The sequence below is a fragment of the Filicampus tigris genome, chromosome 13 (assembly GCF_054856515.1).
Source record: "Filicampus tigris isolate MCC_2025a chromosome 13, RoL_Ftig_1.0, whole genome shotgun sequence".
Taxonomy (NCBI): Eukaryota; Metazoa; Chordata; class Actinopteri; order Syngnathiformes; family Syngnathidae; genus Filicampus; species Filicampus tigris.
The window spans coordinates 10,000,681-10,024,207 of record NC_141229.1 but is presented as its reverse complement, the minus strand read 5'-3'; the positions used below and the strand labels follow the sequence as shown (position 1 = coordinate 10,024,207).

The window sequence follows — 23,527 nt, the reverse complement described above, 5'->3', positions numbered from 1 at the left end:
ATTTGAGTTCCACACAAGACCCTATTTCACCATGGTGGACCAGAGGGATCTGTTTAAAAAAAAAAAAATCGAATTTTATTTTTGCACAGTTTTTCTAAACTGTAAATGCCTATGCCACTGAGACCCAATGTAAAATAACATAATGCAATATGCAGTACAATATTTGCTGTTTTTGTCCTTTTAGCATATTGTCCAATCATTGTGTCATATATTATACTTTGGACGTAATTCAAAATGAAAGTATGCAAAATAAGCAAATAACTTCCTATGCTGCACACCATACCTTTCAAACAGTCTCGACTGGTGTTTTGTTGGTGTGCTCGTTTTGCTTCATGGTTATATCCTCCCCTCCTGATGTGGCAGTGAAGCATAAGAATTATCAGCAAAAACAGCATGTGGCTGGGATACATCCTCCAGTAATAAAACCAATATTGCTAGATAATTATCATGGATTTTTACAATATGCCCTAAGCTTTTTTCCTGAAGGGGAAACCATCAAGCGTTTGTAGATGAATTCATTTTTATTAGGCCACGATAAAACACTGCATCGGGGTGTTAGATGCAACAATAACCCAGCTTTATGGTCAGGGGAAACGGCAATAAAAAGTAAATGCATCTATGGTTGCATACTAATGTAATGGGCAACATAATGCATTGCATAGTATGCCGTCACATTGTTTGTTTTTAATGTGTCAAACATAACTCATGTCCAGAGCAGTAGAATAGCCTCACCATCCCTAAACCAGGAGCAATTAGCTAAGAGATTTATTGAATTATTAAATGTGATTATAACCGCCATCCAATGACAGTCACCAGGTTATATTTCGATTTGTGTGCATTGGTTGATGAGTTTGTTTGTTGGGCTGTTAGCGTCAGCGTTCGTAATGTTCAGAACTCTGTGACTTCCTGGAAGGTGTTTAAGTGGTCTTCATGAATCCGAGGACGTGAACAAAGTTCTGTCAGAGGTGGGGGTCTTCATCTGAGTGTCCAAGACAAGTGGCCGCAAATCCGATGACACAACAATAAATTCTATTATAGAACTGTGGCCTAGGGTGTCATGGTGTCATGTGATATCCGTTATGGGCAATCCGTGATGAGGATAAAAGTCAATCAGCGGAACAGTGCTCGGCTTCTGTTTGGGGGGACATTCCTGCCGATCATACCCTTCCAGGTCTCACTGTTGTTGCCCACGTGAGCATTGAAGTCCCCTAGCAGAACGAGGAAGTCCTCAGTGGAGGGACTCAGCAGGACCCTGTCCAAGGACCCTAAAAAGGGAGGGTACTTTGAATGGTTTCAATTCAATAATTCAGTTTTCAATTCAGTTATTCAAGTTAAGCAATTCACATTCAAATCAACAATACTCAGATTCAGTTTCTAGTGGAACGAATATCAGGCCATTGTTAATACACTCTTTGCAGTTCTGAGAAAAATTCGGAGAATAACCAAATAGCTACTTAAAAGGGGAAGTCAACCCAAACATTTTTTTTTTCAAGAATATGTTCTATGATTTCGCTGCTTAACTCATATTCCACAAACGCAATATTAATCAGAATGCTGTGTTTCAATTAGTTGCCCTGCTAGGAACATATTTTTGAAAAAAAAATGTTTGGGTTGATTTCTGCTTGAAGGTCCATCCTGATGTGCTTTTTATCTCTTGGTCTACATTGCTGCACAACTGCAATGCAGCTAATTTTACCATTTTACTACATTTTTTCACTGTGTTGTACAATAGGAGGAATAGCAGGTTAGGTGAGACCATTGTCAGTTTACTTTCTATGAATGCCTTCGTTTCTTTGCAGCCTGTCACAATGAGCTATGACTGAGTAGCAGCGATTGTCCCTTCTACGCAGATGTATGCATCAGAAACTCATAAATCCTCCTCTGCCTTGCATTTGTTTACACCTCCTGTTTCCCGCCAAACAAACTATAGATTTCCCCTGAGAGGGCTATTCTATTCCCCCATGCTTTATGGCCATCGCAGCCAAACGGGAATACTGTAGGTAGAACACAATTTTTAAAAAAAACACGTTTGTGCAAAGAAGTGTAGCCTTGACGAAATGACAAATAAGACAATGGTCAAAGCATGTCCATCATGATGATCATTCTTGTGAAAAAAAAAAAAAAGTAAGCCGTTTCTCATACAATCACCACTGGTAAAATATCATTTTAATCCATTCTTTGTTTTGGGCACGTATGGTCAGAAAATGGGTTATTGATATGAGGGTCAATATCGCTATAAAGTGCCTTTGGCTTCCTTATCAGAATAGTCTTATATAGTCACTACTGGTCTTTGTGAAAATGCTGTGGAATAATGACACCCTGAGGTCACTGTTATTATTTTAGATTTGATTACATTTCAGTTATATAGCTAATATATAATAAGGAAATATTGGTTTGGTTGCAATCTGATGCTCTAAACTGTGATCACTTCCCTCCAAGAACATCCTGTTTGAAGCCTTACAATGGTGAGATTCAGTTTGATCAATTTGTAAGGCACAGGTGTCGAACGCCAGTTCTTGAGGGCCACTATTCGGCATGTTTTGGTTGTTCCTTCCTCCAGTACACCTGATTCAAATGATCAGTTCATCAACAAGCTCTGTCTGATAACAATCCTGTTTATTTGAACAAGGTGTGTTGGAGGAGGGAAACATCTAAGACATGCAATATGTTTGACAAGCAAACAAGGCATGTGGAATCATTTATTCATTCATTCACCTAGCCGTTTATTCTCACTCGGGTTACGAGCCTTTCCTAGCTGTCTTTGGGCAAAAGGCACAGTAACCTGAGGTCCGAGTTGCAAAGTCGGAAAATAAAAGGATTCAGAGTTCACCGACCGACTTCAATTGTGACGTCACTCGACAATGGCGACCCCATGGAGACAAAGACCGTGAATGGCAAAACATAATTTACGAGATTCTAAACATATATTTAGCTTTGTTTATTTATTATTACATTAATTTAGCTATTCGAAATAACTTAATGTCGCACAATGTGATTTGTACTGACGCATGAAGATAAGCCGTTATGTCCTTGCATGAAGTTATTTGATAAAATGAATGAAATGCTTTGAAGATAAGATTAGTTCATTTATATAAATAAAGAATATTTTGAATACACATTCCTTACATACTGTGCCCAATCTGAAAAGATACAACTTCTCACTGTCATGAAAATATAAATTAAAGCATTCATCCGATTAATATACATACTTGTCAGCAGCACCTTTTCATTGTATTTCCTACTGATTAAAACTGGTTAAATCATGGCTTAGAGCAGGGCTCTTAAGTGAGTATTGTGGAGGTGTGCACCTGCTATTTGGGGTTTTATACCTACCTGCCACAGTGTTTTATTAGTGTTGTTTCCTGCTCAGAGGAGCTGACGTATTTCACTAGTGAAGGACATGGCCCTGGCTGTTTATTTTCCATGATGAAATTGTCCACAGGTTCGTGATGACTCTGTAAATAAAAAGTTCAATGAGCTTAGACCTCTCCCCTTCTGGTGGTGTCTATACGATCTATCTACCTTTGTAATCATACCAGAACCTGCATATTGTTTTCTTTTGAAATTTAAAGACATTTCAATGTATGTTACATACTGCATCAATTTATCATATGAAATCATCAGACTGAGGGTTGATCATTTTGTCTTATTACAGCGGTTGTTTACTTCAATTAAAAATATCAAATTTATGGATTATTTTGTTATTAATTTCTAAGTTACTTTTTTTTTTACATTACTGTCCTGTATTTGTACAGGAGGAAAAAGACATGAACATGGACTGCACAGTTTTAGAAGCTCTCCACTTGGGGGAGTAAGAGTGGAGCAAAAATGTATTAACCCGGTAGAGGTAGAGATGTTCAATCATTTGGTTTAACTATCAGTTCTTGATTTGCTTTTACCTGACTGTGACAGTGATGAATCCAATGCCAACCAAGTTAAACAGCCTGTTTGAGAGTCAGTACTTGAACATTTAAGTGCTGACTCTGCCATGCATTGCTGAGTGTGCTGTAAATACTGTATGTGACTCTCTTACAATGAAACCTCTTTACTCGCTGGTGATTCATTGTCCAGTCTGATTTTCAGCTCATAAATGAAATAATCAAAGTTGCTTCTGCTGCAATGAGAATGAGATAAAACCAAAAAGTGTGTATAATGATGTGATAACTTTAGCTTGGATCTTTGTGGCTGTGCTGACTTGGACTGTGTTTATCAGTAAAGTCATTGGGTCAGATAATTGAGTAAAAAGAGACAGATGGTTGCAGCATTTACTGCTGATTACATGGAGGTCATAAAATGCCTTCCAGTAGCTGGGGGTGTCAGGTCCAGGCCTATTAAACTGCCAGAATACGACAGCAATGTAGATGCCCTGGCCACAAGGTAGAAGTGTTAAAGTCAAAGAACTGGGTCTATTCTTTAGGCAACTTAACAAGGATGCAATGCCATTTCAATGCCTACTGTGTGTGCGCTATTCATCACATAGACAGCTGTAATAGTTCTATGCCACGCCGAAATATAACTGCACCTTGTGGTCCAAAAAATAATGTATTTGCACTATTATTACTAGAGCTGGGCATTCCGTCCAAGTGACAGACCGGTGCATATATCCGCCTATGACGGCCGCCCGTTTTGCTGACGGTTGACGAATGACGGGAATAAATTTTAAAATAGACGGACTAAGCATAGTCGGAAGCCCGTGGATTTAGTCCGTATTTCGTCTGTAGTCCGTCTTTAGTCTATATTTCGCAGCGAGGCTTCGATGGCCAACATTAGTGAGTTGTTGTTGTTGTAGTAGTAGTATGAAAACCTGATGTGCTAGAGAAAAAAAGGAGGGTGAATTTAAAAAAAATAGAAAAGTTCGAAAGGTTTACTTGCATCTCTGATTAAAAGAAATTGTCATAATTGGTACACAAGCCAAAAAGGTTTGGGAACCACTGCCCTAGAGGATGTCTGCATGGATGTCGGTCCTCAGATGACATCATGTTGCCCTTCTTTAGACTGAAAACAAATTTGCCATGGTGAATCATGTTAATATTCATTGGCAAGACTGTTTCAAACCAATAAAATGTGTTGAAAACCTTTCCTTTGATTACTACCACTTTCAGCGATAAGGTTCCTTTTTTTAGTTAACGTCATTACCGTTTCCTGTTTAGCTACTTATCAGTGAAAGAGTTTGCACGCACTCAGAAAGGCAAACAAAACCACAACATGCCGGACAATGGGGAGTAAATGAAATCAGCTGCTTTATCTCATTTTTCAAACTTTACTTGTTAACATGATGAGATGTGATCCGCGTGACCTCTTTGTAATTAGGTGATGCCTCTCATTGTCTGTCAATTAGGAGTTGACCGCTGTCCGAGGCCAAGAAGTCTCCTCTACATCCAAATCATGCTATGTGGCTCGCCTCTGACAGCTCACTGACGTAAGCATACTCACCTGTCTGTGTTGCCCACCTCTGAAAAGACTCTCCATAATCAAGTGCTAAAATCCATTAGTCCACCAGCACTGTTCACAGTTCCTGTCTGCCCAGCCATCAGATGTTAAATGCTTCTGATCTTAATTCAATTTGCATTCACCACCATTAAAATCCTTAGCTAGCTCACTGCATCGGATGCTAATGGAGAGTGACTTTGCTCATTTGCTTTCTGTTATCACATTAATTTAACCCAGACTGCATGATAGTGCCAAGTGTGCACCTGTCAGTGTCTGCACTTTTCTTACAGGCGTTGTTAGTAGGCAGAGTGTCAAGGGTGGCGTGCAAATACTTTTATAGTGCACGCCTGATGAATAAATATTTGTTGTGTCTGTTTGGATAGTGATGAGCACTTTTTCTTTCTTTCGCTCTCTCTGATACAGATCACAGTGTCCCTGTGCTTACGTCTGTTGATTTGTGGTAGCCTATGGAAAATGTCTCTCTGGCATTTTTATGTTAAACATGCACACGCAGCATTCACTCTCCTTTGCCTGTGGTTACGTAACTCCTCTTCACATCATTAAAGCGGATGTCAACCCAAACATATTTTTTTCAAGAATTTGTCCTATGCAAGCCCACTAGTTGAAACAAGGTATTCTTATAAATATTGCATTTGTGGTATAGGAGTTAATCCACCCGTTTTTAGCCATCTCTGGGGCGGCCATTTTGTGACTTCTGTCGACTGAAAATGACATCACAACTGTTCAGGGCTCAGGTAATGACCAATCATGGCTGACCTGTTTTCTGAAGCTGAGCCCTGATTGGTCGTTACCTGAGCCCTGAGCAGTTGGGATGTAATTTTCAGTCGACAGAAGTCACAAAAATGGCAGCCCCAGACATGGCTAAAAACGAGTGGATTTTGCTGCTTAACTCATATTCCACAAACGCAATATTAATCAAAATGCCGTGTTTCAACTAGTGGGCCTACATAGAACATATTCTTGAAAAAAGTATGTTTGGGTTGATTTCCTCTTTAAACCAGAATTGTCGAAGTAAAATTTCCGTTACTGTTTTAAACATGCCCAAATAGCCCTAAATCTTAAAATACAAAAAAAAAAAAACAGGGCAACTTTTTTTAATGTTAACTCGTAGCGCTGAGACATTTTGTATATCAGCATCACAACGTTGTACTTTCTCCTTTGAAGGGTGAGTGTGTAAAATGCAGAGCAGTGATTGGTCCAAAGCGCCGCCACTCAACCAGCAAATACTCTCCACTTCCTCTGTCCTCCTTTCCTGGTGCAGCCTGGGAAGAGGGAAGGGAATGTATCTGATCAGTGTGAGTTGCCTGAGCTCCCTCAGCCCGCTTCTTACCACCTGTCCTTGACGGGACATTCTGGGACGGATAAAGAGTTGGTGTGCGGCATCAGCTGCTCACGCGAGGGCTGAACTACTGATTTGTCCTCGGCATCTGCTGCGCTCTGATGGGAGGAAGTGCCGGCTCCGTCTGGGACTGGGGATGCTGAGTGGGGGGAGGGAGGGCCTGTTTGAGCTGGGACAGCAGCTCCAGCAGCAGGGGGAGTACCAGGCCGCCCTGCACTGCTTTCTCAGCTGCCTGCTTGGACTGACCCATGTGCAGAGCTTCACCTCCTTGCCCAACTGCCTTCACCAGGTGAGCAAGCATCACTTTTTTTTTTTTGTCCCACACACACACATGTGCGTCTTTATCACATGCATCACTCAAATCTGCTGCATCGTGAATTTGTTTGCTTGTGTTGAATGTGTACATGGTGCTGATTTAAGGAATACGATTAGTGTTTAAAAGAAACTCATTACTGTTTTAAGTGATACAACTTCCTTATATTGTGTGTGATTACGCTTCACAAGGCCATCATGTGAATGATGGTCACGTTGTTATTCTGCTTAGTAGTACATGAAGGAATGTCCCAGATGTCAAAACATAGTCCACTCCAGACCATGTGAACAGTAACGTGATGATGACCAGACCTAAGATGCCTTGAGGAGATACAAATCACTTATTTGACAACTTATGACATCACCCAATGCTTTTTTTTTTTAACCCTTGATTGTTCTTCTGTGCTTTACAGATTGCAGAACTGTTCATCACTGAAAAGAATTGTATCCTCTTCAATTTGGCACTCTTCCTTTGACTAGCCCACAAGAGAGGACATAGATCATCTACAGAATTCAATATAAATGGAAGGGTTGTAAGGAGAGGGAGTCAATATCTGTTGACAGGTTCATAACGGCACGTTTGTCCTACAATGATACGGTGTTTGTCTAAAGCTCACGCTTTAGTGGTAAGAGGATTTGTAGGCCCTTATCTCGGCACAACAGAGCGCCCAAGTAAACTAATTAACTTGTCGGCTATCTGCACTTGACTACATTGCCTATTGCCACTTAACAGCCTCCATAAAGCTCAACATTATAGAGCATAGGGATAACAGAGGGTGTTGGGTGTCAGTGTATATTTTCCTCTCTCTGTCACTGAGACAGTCCGACTCTTAACTGGCCCGCTACATAAACCAGTGGCCACCCCTCACTGACCATTGTTTAAATGGCAGCATTTGTTATGTGTCGCTTCAGCTCAAGCAATCAGCAGGTCCCTATCAGCGTGAACCATTATCCACTTATCTAGTTGGACAGGGTTACATCCTCTGCCCTACAGTATTACAGTATTACTACATTACAGCATTAATATTAATGTCCACATGTTGTACATTGTGTGGCCTTGCGCAACCAGTCAAAAATAATCACAAAAAAGGAATTTGGGAAGTTGAAAATGTTAGTTTGAAATACAGTCATTCCATGAAGTTTTCCAAGGCATTGTTTTAGACTGTTGTCTTTGCGGTGGCCCTCAGCAAAACAAGGTCAAAGTTCAGTAGCAGGAAATGATAAAGCACAACACTGTTGACTGTCTGTTCTCATTTGCACAATAGGTGAATTTTTGCATCTAAGATTTTAGCCACATCTGCCAGTTTACGCTTCACATTGAGCGCACAATTACTGCTTCGGGTTTGATGAAGGCCCGCTGCATGGTTATCAGTGCAGTGACCTTTGTCACAGCCAGAATCTCTTTTGGTTGCTGAGTGTTTACTGATACAGTTCTTGGAAAGCTTGTGGCAATGAAGAAGGACATCAGATAAAAGATGTGCTCAGTATTTCCTATAATTATGGTGTGATGACGGAGAGGGAGGGGACAAAACACAGTATAATTACATCTCCTCACATCTCTCGCAGTCATTCCCAACTAATCTGTGGTGGCACAATTATGTGCCATGAAAGATCATCAGGTTTGCGGTGGGAAATTATCTACTTTCACTTAACTGGTCAGAAAATGCTAGCTGTTTACTACACATAATGTATCTTATGTGGGGTGGCATGGCTCAGTGGTAGAGTGGTCGTTTCCCAACCCGGAGGTTGTGGGTCGATCCCCGGCTATGGTGACCATGTCGAAGTATCCTTGAGCAAGATACTGAATCCCCAGTTGCTCCTGATGCTGCGTCATCAGCAGGTAGATGAGGTACAGTGTAAAGCGCTTTGAGTACCCAAGCTAGAAAAGTGCTATATAAGCGACAGCCCATTTGAAAATCTATCTATGCCAGCAACCTATTGTGACAGGCATGACAATTAAATGCACTTTCACCGGGTAGCAGAAAGACCTGTGTAATTTGTGAGTAAATTAAGATGAGTTCGTCTTTTTTTGGTGGTGTTTCTTTGGTGGTGTGCCATGAGATGTAAAATTTGTGCCTTGGCTCCATAAAGATTGGAAAAAAAATGTTCTATGGAATAAATATGGTGCACTGTGTTAAATGAAGGCGCCATGTGCACAGTGCATTAAGTTGTGTTGGGTTCTTGTTGCTACCATTGTTGTGATCCAGTGAAGCTAAAAATAGCGGGCACAGGAAGAGCTCCGACCTGGCTGCAACCCCAACCCTATCCCCAAACAGTCCGCTACATACCAAGTGTATTCCCCTCTGCTAACTGACTCCCATGAATTGAGACTCGCATAATACCTTTCTGATCGTACAACACTATTCCACAGTATTGTGCATCACAATACCATCATCAACATGCTAATCCTAGTACATTACGCATAGGTTATTCTTATTTAATTCCATTGTCAATTTTACCTAGCTCAATTTTAAAAGCTCTATTTGCAATACCCCAGCTCCAGTTGCACAGCATTTTAAAATGTATTACTTTTTCCAAATCATTTTGAGATCCTGATGGAAATTTCAGGAATTGGCGCCCGTTTTCTATGTGTAAAACTTTTGACTTTGTTTATCAAATCCCTTGTCCTGATGTACTAGGGCATACTCATAGTCCATATACTTCTGTATCTAATTATTTATGAGGAAATGAAAAGTCACATGGCCAGTGAGCAGTGAGCAATTTTTACACGTGAGAGATGTGGTTTAAATAGGTCACAGTAGGGGCTGTGTTTATTTTAAGCATGTGGTCTTTAAATTCACCTGCCAATTATCACTGGTGACATTTCACAGTGGGCCAAGTACAATGGAGTGTTTCTGACAGGTACTATTTTTGAAAGTGTTATTAATAGAGGCTTTTGATGACAACAGTACTAGGACATGAAAGACATTTGGCCAAACAATTCCAACAAAATATCCAATCAAACATTCAATGGCGATGTGGGTCTTTATAGAATGATGACAAGAATCAGCATACTCTGTAAATACATTTCAAGTGTTGCATTTGTCACGATACAGTAACAGTGATTGACAGCAGAAGTCAAAAATCTGTACTGTTGTCAGCCTGTGGAGCTCATTCTTGAGATGAGTGGAGGGGGAGAAGACAAGAAACAGAGTTGAGTTGAGCAACAGAGCTGTTTTTAACTTCAACAACTGACTAATCCCACTGGACAACCGAGTGATCCTTTACCCATATAAACAGATGGGAAGGCCCTCCAGTTCATCCAGGCTGAAAAAATGTTCTACGAGGTGGCATTGATCGAGCTCACAGCTCTACATGGGAGCACAGGCAAGTTCAAAAAGCATGGCAATATGTTTTATAACGCTGAGAATAGAAAAGCATGTCTTGCGACCTATAATCTGTGTTCTTCACCACTCTATTTGCTTTGAGATCTGGAAAAAGGCATTGAGCTGATACTCAAACACAATCTAGTCATGAAACAATTTTAACTGTGTACATAGGACTGCTATGTATATAGGTATATTGTTCTTGTGGCTCCAGGCACTACCTGTGTTTCTGTGACACTTGCTGTGAATGTTTGTTTTTTTTTACTAATTTGCTGCTAGTGGGTATGAGAGTTTCTTTTATAACCAATAATGTCCAACCCAACTGCCCTGTTAATAGTGCAGGTCTTCTTATTCAGCAACATAACACAGTTCCCAAATGTCCTTTGACTCTTCCATCCATCCATTATCGATACCACTTATCCTCACAAGGGTCGCGGGCATGCTGGAGCCTATCCCAGCTGTCTTCGGGCAGTAGGCGGGGGACAACCTGAATTGGTTGCCAGCCAATTGCAGGGCACACAGAGACAAACATCCGCACTTACAATTGTCGTCAGACCATTTTACACAATCGCAAAGTGTCAGAAAACAATATATATATATATATATATATATATATATATATATATATATATATATATATATATATATATTTTGACGAATTTTGACGGGTCGTATCCATCCACGATGACACAAAGACTTATCATTCTGATAGCACGGACATGTTCAGTGACACAAATATTTACTTTTGAGTGATGCACTAAGGATTTTCAGAAAGAAACTGGCTTTTGCACAGGAACCAGGATGTTTTGCTTTTCATACAAATTGTTTTGAGAACTTACTATTTCGCAAATTTAAATTCTGATCTGAGAAACGTACCAAAAGCGACTGAGAAAAACTAATAATAAGAAACTTCAACCAAATACATCTGAAGAAATGCTAAAGAAATGTATCTCAGGTAGCTACTGTATATCTTTATTTGAACTCCGATGAAGATGATCAAATTAACAAAAACAAGTATAAATCTTTTTATTTGACCTTGCTTAAGGCAACTGAAGATCCTCTTGTACGTGGCTCCATGTTTGTTTACCTTCTGGGAGTTGACCTGCTATTGCCAGTGTGCTGGTTATTCGTCATATCTTGTTCTCAGCTCTGCACGTCTGCCTCCTCCTCCTCCGTTTGCTGCAGGAAGCCTCTGTGTAGCATACCCACACTGGAGGGGAAATCTGGGCAGACATGTGACCTTATAGCTTCATTACAGTAGAAGCTGTGTGTTGCTTCAGAACACTTAAATTTGCCGTTGATCACTAGCTAGCTCTATGTGGGTTAAACGATTTCAACTAATGTAGCCTCAAATTAGTGTCTGCACAAACTTTGTATTTGTTTTTTCACCTTGCAGGCATGTGTGTCACAGTGTTCCAGTGGGTGTGGCGTGTGTGTTGTTTGACCCCCTTATCTCCTCTCTTCTACCCATATCTCTGCACTCTTGTCTCCAGTTCTCAGTTGTTGCTCTTCTGTGTTCTCAGAAGTACCAGATAGGCAAACACTTTTTATTTATTTATTTTAAAGCTTGCATATAGCCAGTAGAGAGAACTTTGATAGCCTGAGTGTTTTTGCTGGCAGGCTGACTGCGATCCCATGCCCTGTGTTTGTGAAACAGGGCCCCAGGAGGAGCCTTCACTGGGCTCTGCAGGATGGGCGACCCCAGCGGAACTATCGGAGCAGGCCTCCCAGGCACAGCAACTCGAGCGGCTGGCTCAGCTCTGCATCATGAGCAAACAGTAGGTAAAACTTCCAGTGTGCTGTAATTAATGTGCCATTCTATGTTCTGTGCATTTAAGCTCTTATAGTCTCACCAGGAGTTCAATTTATAGATGTGCAAAGTTTATTTGATACATGCTGTACCACCATAATGTGTCATTATGAGGTTTATAAGCGCAAAATACTGGGTTCAAGTGTAAAAAAAGATGTATTTTTTAGCTTTGTAAAACAGAGTTTACTTAATCCATAAATGTAAAGGAAAGAAACACTCTATGTAAGTAGGATGAATAGAAGTATAGGAGATCTGGTGTCTCGTTCTGTTCTTTTTGGGGCATTGGTGACTGTTGTTGGACTACGGCATTGAAGATGTTTACCAAGGAGGCTGGCTCAATAGAGGCAGTGTTTCTGAAATCAAATAGAACAGTAGTGAAATTTGTGTTGTGTACCCCAGAGGATGCAATCGCTGGGCAATACAGTACAGTCCAAAAGGCAGGCCAAAAAAATCTGAGATATGCTCAAATTATCTTAGCATAAATACAGCCTTAAAGCATCAATGCCCCCATCATTCTTTCAGCAATGTCGTAGGAAGTCTTTTCCAGTGTTGCCCGCTCAGGTGTCCACTACCGGCCGTTCTAAAACTGACAATCTGACACCCAGCCATTACTAATTGAAGGGAAGTGTGGCTTTGGAAGAGCGAGTCTGACATTCTGTCACGCTAAACAGTGCTTGCTCTACGTGATTACGCTGGACGTGAGGGTGTGAGGGTGGCGCCGTGACGGCTCATATATGAGGAGACACGGCTGGCTGACCTGCATATTTCCTGCATCTTGCCTACATGGATTAACACTACACAAAAGGGCGGGTGAGGGACACGTGCCTGTAAAACAACCTTCAGGCAGGAATAAAGAAGTTTTCCACTTCCTCCTCAGGCAGCCACTGACCTGCTTCCTGCCTAATTCCAGCAGGTGCATGTCGAGCTTGGTCTCACCGCTGCACCTCAGACTGTGAAACAGATATATGTTCACATGGCAACCAACATGAGCTGACCCACTTGACCCACAATACTCTTGGCAGTAAATTTCTGTTTGAATACAGCAGAGTTGTGAGCATTGCGTTTCGGGGAACCATTGAAAAGATGATGCTCATGTATTTATCTTACTTTCCCTCATGGATTTGATGCTATACAAAAGATAGTTAACCTTTTCATTAGAAGTGACCTTATTTTTGAAACCTGATTTGTTGAACAATGGTTCATATACTGTTTCAGAAACAATTGGGTGATTGACAGTGGGATACTTGGTTGGTGCCTACCACATGTATCGGTAGTTTGTTTTAATCTGTTAGCATGTTATTGTGTTATTTTAAATTAGTTCATATGTTTGTTCATATATGTGCAACTGACCAGCACCATTTTATAATACAGTGAACTGACAAGTCACTTTACTTTTTTGATGGCTTAGAAGAATCTACACAATTTATATTGGACAAAATCTGAAAAGCCTACCATTTCTCGGGCAACAACTCTTAAGAAAAATCAAAACAGCGAATCTGGTTGTTATCTGTATTTCACATTTCGTATCAGTTTAAATTAGACAGATTTAAAAAATGTATATTCAGAAACTCAGAGCATTTCATTAAACTGGATAAAAAGTGACTGTGAAAGATGAAACCAAATTGAGATCTACTTTAATTTGCTAATCTGTCCATTTTAAATATGCCATTTTGGGTGTGGTTTAAATGTGACCTTTTAGTACACAAAGATTTTATGGCTCCTATTGATATTTTGGGTGGCACGTGTTTAAGCCTTGGCAGAAGTCGCTGCTTCTTATTGCATGCGATTAATTACTTTATTTGTTTTTAACCCTGTTTTAGACCCCATCTTGCGCTAGAGTACAGTGGTAAGGTATGTCACGGCCCTTTTTTATTGTTATTCTGTCAATATTCTTCCAAACATTTGATATGTTAAATTCGAATTTGGTTTCCCTTCAGGCTGCAAAAATCCACCAACGGGCCTTTGGTAACGACCATCCAATAACTGCCAGAAGCCTGGAGCTCATGGCAACAGTCTATGCCGAGATTGGCAAGACTGAATATTCAGGTAGGTAATATTTGCTAGGTATGTCTACGCAGAGCTACAAGTCATTGAATTGAATTGAGTCGAGATTTGCTGACATTTTACACTACACTAGAAAAACCCCGGAAATAGTATGACTGCCCTTTTATTCTTTGTGTTTACATTTCCATCCGTTCAGTCAAAATCTACAACAATAAAGGGAGTTATCAATTGATTACATTATTCCTCACATACAGCAAGCAAATCATTCAACAGTCATTATGGACACTATGGACAAGGATTAAGAAATTCAATAAAATAAATATTGGTGATTATCAGCAGATTTTTTTATCACTAATTTTTTGTGAAGTGAAAACTGTGTCACTTAAGCTGGCGCTAACAGAGTTAACTTGCTCAGAGAAAGTTTGCATGTTTAATGTTGTTTGACTTCTCTTCAAAGCAAACTGCAGTATGTGTGATGCAATATTAGGAAGTAGTTACTGTATGTCTGACTATGGTTATGTTGCTAGACTCCCTAGGTCAGCGTGTGTCTGCACTGTCCAAACGCTTCGCTGCTGTTGAGTCAATCAGGGACACCGTCAACGGTTTTCCTCATTCACATCAGGAAAAACACTCAGAGGTTCGCCACAGAAAGGACTTTTGCCAACAACAGGAAGACAAAACAAATGACAAGGTAGCTCCACCTGCAAACATGTTTCATGTTTTTTTTTAAATGTATTATTATTTTAAAGAAACATCCTTGTCGCTTCTTGAAATGTTTAATGTCTCAATCTTTTTTAAATTTAGTTAATCAATGGAAAAATCCCCCCATCCATCCTCAAGAAGCCAAGCCCGTCTTGCGGGCCAGACACAGAAGCCATCCAAAGGCGGAAAGGCGAGCGAAGGGTGCGATTCCGGGAGCCGGAGACTACAGTTCATGGTGAGGTAACAAGACAATAATGTGTTCTAACAGCGAGAGAAACAAACCATGCTGCCATCTGGTATACCTGCTTTGCTCCCATCCAAATGTTTTGCAGCAATAACTTCAAAACAGTTAGGCCTCGAATGTCAAACACCCCTGATATCTTATCATTTGTAATTCAATAAAATCCTCCAAGGTCACACAAAAATCTTGAGGTCAGTGGCTGTCAAGCATGACATCATACAAGAATCCAGTATTTCTCATGAGACTTCACGTGTGCTTAGTTTTCACTTTTTCTGCTTGATCCACACCACAGAAATGGTGATCATCAAATAGAAAACTTATTGTAGCATAGGAAATTGTACACATGCTCCCTCCTATCCTGGCTGCTCAGTGCAATATGGGAATAGATAAGAGCAAATAAAAGACTGCAGTGTACACTAAATTGAGATTCATTTCATTTGACTTAGCAGCTAAGAATGTTAATGTGCAGTTGCTTGAAGATTTAATGATGGTCACAATTTGATAGTGAAGCAGATGAATTCAGGATCATGTATTCTAAACCTGAAATAAAGGTCCACCAAAATGGATTGCATCACACCCGAGAGGTTCCACTGTATTTGATTGATACCAAGTTACATAATTGGTACAATTTCCCATTTCTCCATATGCATATCTTCATCCGTATAAAATAGAGGGTGCACGTTTGCACAAAATAATCTCATTTTGTACTCGTTTACTGCTATTACAAAAAAAAAATACAACACAGAAAGATATCTAATAAATAGCAAACGGTTTGCTACTCAGTTAATTAATTATGCATGCAAAAAAGGCCCACTCTTGGTCTCCTCTGGAGAGATAGTAAAATCTCCAAGCAGGGATCAAACAGCCAGCTGTAACTGCTGCGCATCCCAGATTTTGCCTCCTTCTCCCTGACATGCTGATTTTCTGTCGGCTTCACAGACATTCCTTCCTGTGACGACACAGGTGGTAAGTCTGTATGCAAGTGCACGAACTCGCTTGATGCACGAGCAAGTGTCAGCAGCGCTACACTATTTATTTATTTATTTTTTATTCATTTCGGATTGACTAAACAAACAGCAGAGATTACAAGCTGTGTGTAGAATCATTCATTTATTCCCGACTCCCCATCACTATGTAGGAAACTTTATATAATGGACAAAATATTGCTGTTCTGTAGAGTTCTGATGAAAAATAGTTTTCAAACTCTACTCGTAACTGAAGTCATTGCTGTTGCATAATTTCAGCTATTTTGCCTTCCGTGGTAAATATTGAACAAATAAATACATTATAATGACATTACTATTTGTATAATCTTTTAAGTTAAGTGTATTTACTAAATGAATACAAACAAATTAATACTTAAATGAATAATATAATTCGTAATTTTGTGGCAACACTCTTGAATTTATCTCGTGGTGACTATCAAACAATACCCCACAAACAGAAAATCATTTTTCTGTACCAGTACGATGCATCATGGGAAATATTTGATTTTCTAGTGACCATTTTGTTCATTACGTTGCACAATTATTGTGGGATACATTCAGGAAAATACATCGGGGATAAGCTATACTCAGTCACTATACAGTCGAACAGCACTACAAAATTTAAAAAAAACTCACTATGTTGGGCACTATAGTGGATAGGGAGCGATTCCAAACACAGCCTTGTGCCATTCCCCTTTTAACACTATCACTGCGGAGTATGTGACAAGGCTGTATTGTGAATGATACCTAACATTCAAAACGGTAATGAGCCTACAAGGAATAGTGTTTATTTATGCCAAAATTGTTTGATTTATTTAATCTCGTGTCTGTGTGTGTAGCCTATGAGACGACGCCTTCCCGTCCTCACCTGATCCTATTCACTTTCCTGTTCCTGATGATGTCCTTCCTGGGCGTGGCCATGTACTGTACAGACCGGCGGCATCCACAACGAGCATGCGAGCAGCTGGAGGCCACTCTGGCTGTCTACCTGCTTCACATGAAACAGCTTGTGTGGGCTTGTTGGATATGGCTGACCATGCAATGATGGAGACCCACCACAGGCAGGGACATGTTGGGTGCATCCTTTGTGGAGAAACATATAGCTCCCATGTGTGCAAAGATCGGATTTATTGGAGATCCATCTTAAAGCTGAGGAGCGATTGGTCATTACCTGAGCCCCGAGTTGTTGTGATGTCATTTTCAGGCAACAGAAGTGACAAAATGGCCGCCCCCTGACATGGCCAACAACGGGCGGATTTTGCTGCTTAACTCATATTCCACAAACGCAATATTAATCAGAATGCCTTCTTTCAACTAGTGGGCCTGCTGGGAACATATTCTAGAAAAAAAAATATGCCCTTTAAGGTCTATGAACTAGTACACTCTATTTTCATAGACAGAGCATCTGCGCCATGGTTTGGATGCTGAGGGATCCTGATTTTCATATCAGTGCAAGGCTCGCCGCACGTGTTTGCCAATTTGCCAGACCAGTCCCCACCAAGTTGCGTGGGCCAGTCCAGCAGAAGGAGTGTCTTGGAGATGCTCTTGGTGAAATGACAAATTGGTGGCAGAAAGTCGATTTAAATCTTATGCCTGCTTAGAGCATGTCTAAGTGTGGTACAAGGTAGACAGCTAGTCCAACATCTTTAAATCATAAATATGTGAAGAGTGAGCATCAAACCCTCTGAATGATTGTTTTATATTATTTAAATCTTCCCACTGGGCGGCAAAGCTATGTAGGGGGCAGGTATCGGGGAGGTCACCAAGTGCCCACTTCATGGCTCAGATGTGCTAACGCCGTGTCAAGAATCTAGTGTGTGACTAGGCCGCAGTTGAAGGCAATGAAAGGAGACGCTAGATATACCACAATTGAAGTCAGCTGTGACCACCATCACAGCGGCGCAGTACTCCCTCACACAGATCCGTCCGCCTACACTCATCTGAGAAATTACTAACATCGGGTCTAGCCTGCCTCGCAGTTATGCGACACACAGAGCAGCATTTATACCAGTCACGAAAATAGAGCCCTTTGTCCTCACCAGTAAGACAATTTACCAATATTAGTCATTTTTTTTCCACTGCTAGTGCTGGTTTTTGCCTAATAGCATGGAATTAAACCTTAATCGGATACTATTAGGCCAAAGTTGTTCTAATAGTGTGCAAAAACATGATTCGTAAGACACAGTCATTCGATTAGTGTGCTAAATTGTCATGCAAGTGAAGGCAAAGAGCAAACTAAGACATGGACCTTAAGCAATGACATCGAATGAATGCCCAAATGTCTTTTTATACTCATGCTGATGCTCACGTGTGTATGTAATGTATACATTCACACTTCAGTGGTGTCACTATGGGTTATTGCGCCTATTCTTAATTTTGGCACATTTACGCTTACATATTGCTTGCCACACTTGATTCCTCTGCTGCTCTCTATTGTATGTATTGTATATGATTTTACATCGAATGCAAGTATTTATTTTTGTACAGTACATGATTTGTGTATATATGACATGAAACTGAATGTGTTTGTGCAATGCAGTAACAAATATAATGTCCAGCTTTATATTTGTCCTTTAATGAATGTCCGGTAAACTTCCTGGAAATTAAACACACCTGCACAATACACTATAGAGTGCTGCATCAATAAGGTAGTCTTTATAAAGATAATAATGCTCAGTTTTCCGTCAGTGTTTTTTGAGTCATGTTTTGTAATATTTTGACTGCTACAGCTGCACGTTTGATGCAGAACTTGTAAGGGACCTCATTAGCGTGTGCAGGTGTATTTAATGTGGCCTGCAAGTGTATTTGGCAGCTGTAATCGTGTGAAATGAGGAGGAGGAGAAGGACATGGTATGCTCAATGATGATATGAGGAGATTACTTTCTGTCACACTGCAAGACTGGTTGACACTCCATCTGAAAACCGTATCTAATCATATACGGTTTCTAAACTGTTGAAGTTTGATTATCAGTTACATTTCTTTCCAAAAGCAATAATCCAATTTCCTTTGTGGCGTCAGATCAACGTGTGGGTGAGTGACAGTTGGAACGTGTTCAACTTGTATGGTTATTTTGAGGCCATACACAGACGACAAATTGAACCAGTTGTTATGTGAGTCTCCTTTATGGAAGCATAATTCACACAACCATGTACATTTATTTATCGGAGCACAACACACTGTACCTCTCATGAGCAATAACACACATCCCATGTTAATGAGTAGTTCTTTATGGATTTCATGGCGATTGGATTATGGCAATATCTAATATATAATAATTGTACGGAAGCAAAGAAGGGATATTCTTGTAAAAAGAATTTAAGACATTTGTGTGCGCACATTAGCTTGGCTGCATTTCACCTCTGGTCACTTTGTAAGAAGTGCCTTTATGGAGGGTGTTCTTGGTTTCCCTTTTTATGATTTCAGTTGTTTTGAATAAAAGTCATCAAATGGTGATAGTCTTTCTTGTGGGATGCATGGAGTCCTTTTTCTGCTTCTTTTATGGCATACAGTATGAATGTTTAATGCTGACAGTATATAGTAGGGAGTAGCCTGAGATACTGTGTGACACAAGTTGCTAAAAGCATTTAGGACAGACTGCACAAGTACAGTTAATAATTTTTTATAACTGTTTCGTTAAGTGCGGGAACACCAAAGCACGCTGTTTTATTATTTTTGCCACAGCATGCAGGATGAAGTGCGGACCTCGAATAAAACAAAAGTCACATTTATTGGTGTATAAAACGAGATATATGCTCCACACAGATCTAAAAGCCACTGTATTATTATTTTGTCATGCATTTGGTCTCATGCATAAGGTTCACAAAGACATGGTCCAACCAAGTGTCCAAGCCTTTAACATTGTGTTTCTGAGTATCTTAAGATGGGAGCACATTTGCAAGAAATGGCGTTGGTACCAGCTCGACTGTCAGATTAAAGAAGAAACATACTGAGTGGGTGCATGGACTCAATAAAGGAAGGATAAACAACAATCGGTGGATTTTTTTTTTAGGGGAAATCAATTGGCAAGAAGATAAACCCTTCAGTTCACTGTCTGCACAATGGGAGCAATAGCCAACTGGTTTTGATTGTCAACAGAGGCAAACATTGGCGAGTCTCATGGCAGGAGAGGAGACTGTAAGTGTGTGTTTGTGCGTGTGTGCCTCTTTTGCTTTCTAGATGAGGCCGGTCTTGAGGTCAGAGCTGCGGCGAGAAGAGCGTTCGAGCAGCAGATCCTTCTCGTGGATGAGGCTGTCCAGGAGGTCTTCTTGTCTGTAGTTGTGGTAAACCTTGAGAAAGGCCAGCACGGCGATGGCCAGCCAGGTGAGCCATGCGGCCCACAGGCCAAACTGCCAGAAGAATTTGTTTTAATGATGAGGAACAGAGGTTTTTATTGGCTTTTTAGGATGACGACAGCGGGACTTACCTGAGCTATAGCAAACTGGTCATAGAAAGCAGAATTGTCCAGGCCCAGTTCTAGGTCAGTGTCTTGGAGGTCTTCACAGCTACATAAAATAGTACACGTCAACATAAACAACACACAGCGTGGGGACATAATAGAACAACTACAACACTCAGTAGAGCACATATCACCTAAGGTGGCGTGCGTCATTCTATTACCTGCTGGGCATTGTGCCACCCTCAGTGAGGGAGTCGCACCACAGGTTGAAGCCCACGCTGACCATGGTGCTAGACAGGAAGACGGTGAACACTACCAAGGAGCTGATCAGCAGGTTGAGGAAGGCATTGAAGATAGAGCTGCAGAAAAAAAATGAAGGGCGTTTATCATCCATCTTTTTACAGAGCTTGTCCTCATTAGGGTCTTGGGTGGGTTGGAGCCAGTCACACGGCACATGTAGAACCATTCACAATCACATTCGCATCGATGGAACATTTTGAGTCTTCAACTATCCTGACAAGCATTTTATTAAGGAGAAATAACACACACACGCACCCTGCTGCCGGGACATTAATTATTCTGCTATTATTTATCTTAACAATAAGAGAACAATCATGGACTTGCAAGATGTTCATAGTCCACGCCACAAAAAGTTTTGATGTCACGGCATATGGCAATATCCAGTCCTCTAGAGGGGATATTTGAACGATGTTACGAGATTGCTATGTGATGTTGTGGTGTATTTAGTGGTGTTACACTGCTCATTTAAGTTGTTTGGCGTTCTAAGCTTGGCAACAGTATCTGCAAGCGTTCACATTGTCTAGTAAGTCATATACCGCACGTTCATAACGTATATAGTGAACTGCCACATACTGGCATTCACCATTTGGCATAATCGTAGACTTTTACAGCAGACAAACTTACCTATTCACTATTTTTGTGCTCAGGCCTTTGCTTTGTCTTTTACCTTGGTGCCACATTGGGCAACTAGGTGCGAAGGAAATGTGTTGAAGTAAATTGAGGAGCTTCACTTCGACAAAAGTAGTACTTGGTTCCCATTTTGTGGTATCGTGGTGCCAAGGAACCATTTTGAAGAGAGTTCAGGAGTTTCATAATGATAAAAGTAATTGTTTTCTGTCATCTTGAGGCATTTTAGTTAGTTAAAAACATTTAGGGGGTGTCAATTGCAAATTTTCACAATTATTCGCACCAGGGCGTGGTCCCTGGAACAGTAAATCAATAAGACATAAGCAAAGTAAATGGCTGATTGGGTTTCCTAGCCAATAGAGAGACGGAAAACGCATTGATATTATTATTATTATTGTTATTGTTATTATTCATATTTTAATTAATTCAAATTATGCTTAGACACATTTCAGGCTTGGGCTGGCAGTGTGTGTTTCCCCCATCTTTCTAGCATGACAGCTATTCTTCTGTGTTTCTGTTTGTCATGCTCAAAGCAGCATGCAATCGGGGCGTTGGATGCGGACGGAACAAGAAGATGCTGAAATGAGAACAAGCGCACGGTCACTACTCACTCGTCGTGTCCTTTGCACAAGAAGAAGAGCAGCCTCCAGGCCTGCACTGCGGACAATATGAGGGAGGCTATCCCGACAAAAGCGACGAAGCTGCAGGAGGACTCGGCTCCCCACTCCTCCACGATAAAGCGCTGCTTCGACACCGTGATGTTCTCATTCTGCCACATCCCACGCGTGAACAGCAAACATTTGCCACCGAAGTCCTCCGTGTTTTCGGACAGAGGCACCACGGTGATGAACCCAAACACGAAGGCTAAAAAATAAAGAATGCATTGAGCGAAAATTAAATTATCGAGGGCCATTTTCTCCGTCTCCCTCCTCAGTGCAGGGTCCTGCAGAGGTTGCGCATGCGCACAGGAGGCAGGCGCAGCATCCGAAGCATGGACGTGATCCCAGGACCCACTGGTCTGAAAACTAATGAGCACGAGAGTCCTTCAGGCCACATCTTCTCTACGATGTCATAGCCACTTCCTTTTTGTACCTGTTCTGCAAAATACTTCCGTCAATGGCGTGTCTGACATTAGGTATAACTGTTTTTTGTTTTTTTATGAGCCTGTATGCATTTATGTTTTATGACTACAACACTCGTTATATATTCTCAGAAGTTGTTTTGTTTGTTTTTTGTTTGTTTGTTTGTTTGTTTGTTTGTTTGTTTGTTTGTTTGTTTTGCAAAGTTAAATCCACATGTTATAGTGCAAATCCACCAAATCCATATTGAAAAGCGAAACCAGCACCGATTTTCCTGCCGATTCTTACAAAGACAAGCAGCATGGTCAGTATCTCGGCCCCATTTAGGGTTGAGAACAATCATGGCTTGGGTTAAAGGTATATTGCACTGTCCAATTTGGTTGCCAATGTTGTCTTCTTAATTTTGTGATCTTAGATTTGTTCTTTGTCTTTACTTGGTTGGATAAACATGACACAAGTGTCACAAAAAATCACTCACAATGAATTATATTATTTTGGAAAGGGACAACATACAGTTTAATAACCCTTGTGAGGATAAGCGGTTCGGTACGTGGTTCGGATAATGGATGGATGCATATTGACCTTCTGTTTTAGTCCGAGTCTGTACTGAATTCCACACATTTATTCATTGATTTATTTAAATGCAAAACCATTCACTTAATGTTGTGTAAATTTAACATTTTTGTGTTTTTACTACTTGATTACATTTATGTTGACTGGACTTATATAACTTACATAAATGAGTTATTCCTGGTTTAAGAACTTAATTCATTAAGAAAATGATTAATTAATCAAATTTCCAATTGTACTTTTTTAAAGATGAAACAATGAAGTTAATGTTGGCAACTTGGCTCCATAGAATGTTTTAATTATTATGATTCTAAATGCTTACGTTGGATTGATTTAATATATCTATATATGTAATCAATTCATTTCAAGTTACTTGATTACTA

The 23,527-nt window shown here is 40.5% G+C and overlaps 2 protein-coding genes and 1 long non-coding RNA gene across 3 annotated transcripts; 1 reads left to right on the top strand and 2 right to left on the bottom strand.

Annotated features, from left to right (window-relative positions):
• Nucleotides 1-502: 502 nt before the first annotated feature.
• LOC147137524 (uncharacterized) lies at nt 503-5,719 on the bottom strand. The gene is made up of 3 exons (XR_015089379.1): nt 5,434-5,719; nt 3,334-3,455; nt 503-1,265 (listed from the first exon to the last, which is right to left on the bottom strand). It is a non-coding gene; the product is annotated as an uncharacterized LOC147137524 (long non-coding RNA).
• A 984-nt stretch (nt 5,720-6,703) lies between these two features.
• Nucleotides 6,704-19,630, top strand: c13h14orf180 (chromosome 13 C14orf180 homolog). The gene is made up of 9 exons (XM_086050345.1): nt 6,704-7,079; nt 7,516-7,546; nt 10,343-10,429; nt 12,086-12,206; nt 14,059-14,089; nt 14,176-14,284; nt 14,770-14,933; nt 15,047-15,179; nt 17,011-19,630. The coding sequence occupies exons 1-9, from the start codon at nt 6,927-6,929 to the stop codon at nt 17,214-17,216; spliced, it is 1,035 nt and encodes a 344-aa protein (XP_085906471.1). The 5' UTR covers nt 6,704-6,926; the 3' UTR covers nt 17,217-19,630.
• Nucleotides 19,272-22,423, bottom strand: tmem179ab (transmembrane protein 179a, genome duplicate B). The gene is made up of 4 exons (XM_086050346.1): nt 22,107-22,423; nt 20,790-20,927; nt 20,596-20,674; nt 19,272-20,518 (listed from the first exon to the last, which is right to left on the bottom strand). Exons 1-4 carry the CDS (start codon nt 22,406-22,408, stop codon nt 20,345-20,347), a joined length of 693 nt encoding a protein of 230 aa, XP_085906472.1. The 5' UTR covers nt 22,409-22,423; the 3' UTR covers nt 19,272-20,344.
• Between the last annotated feature and the right edge of the window lie 1,104 nt (nt 22,424-23,527).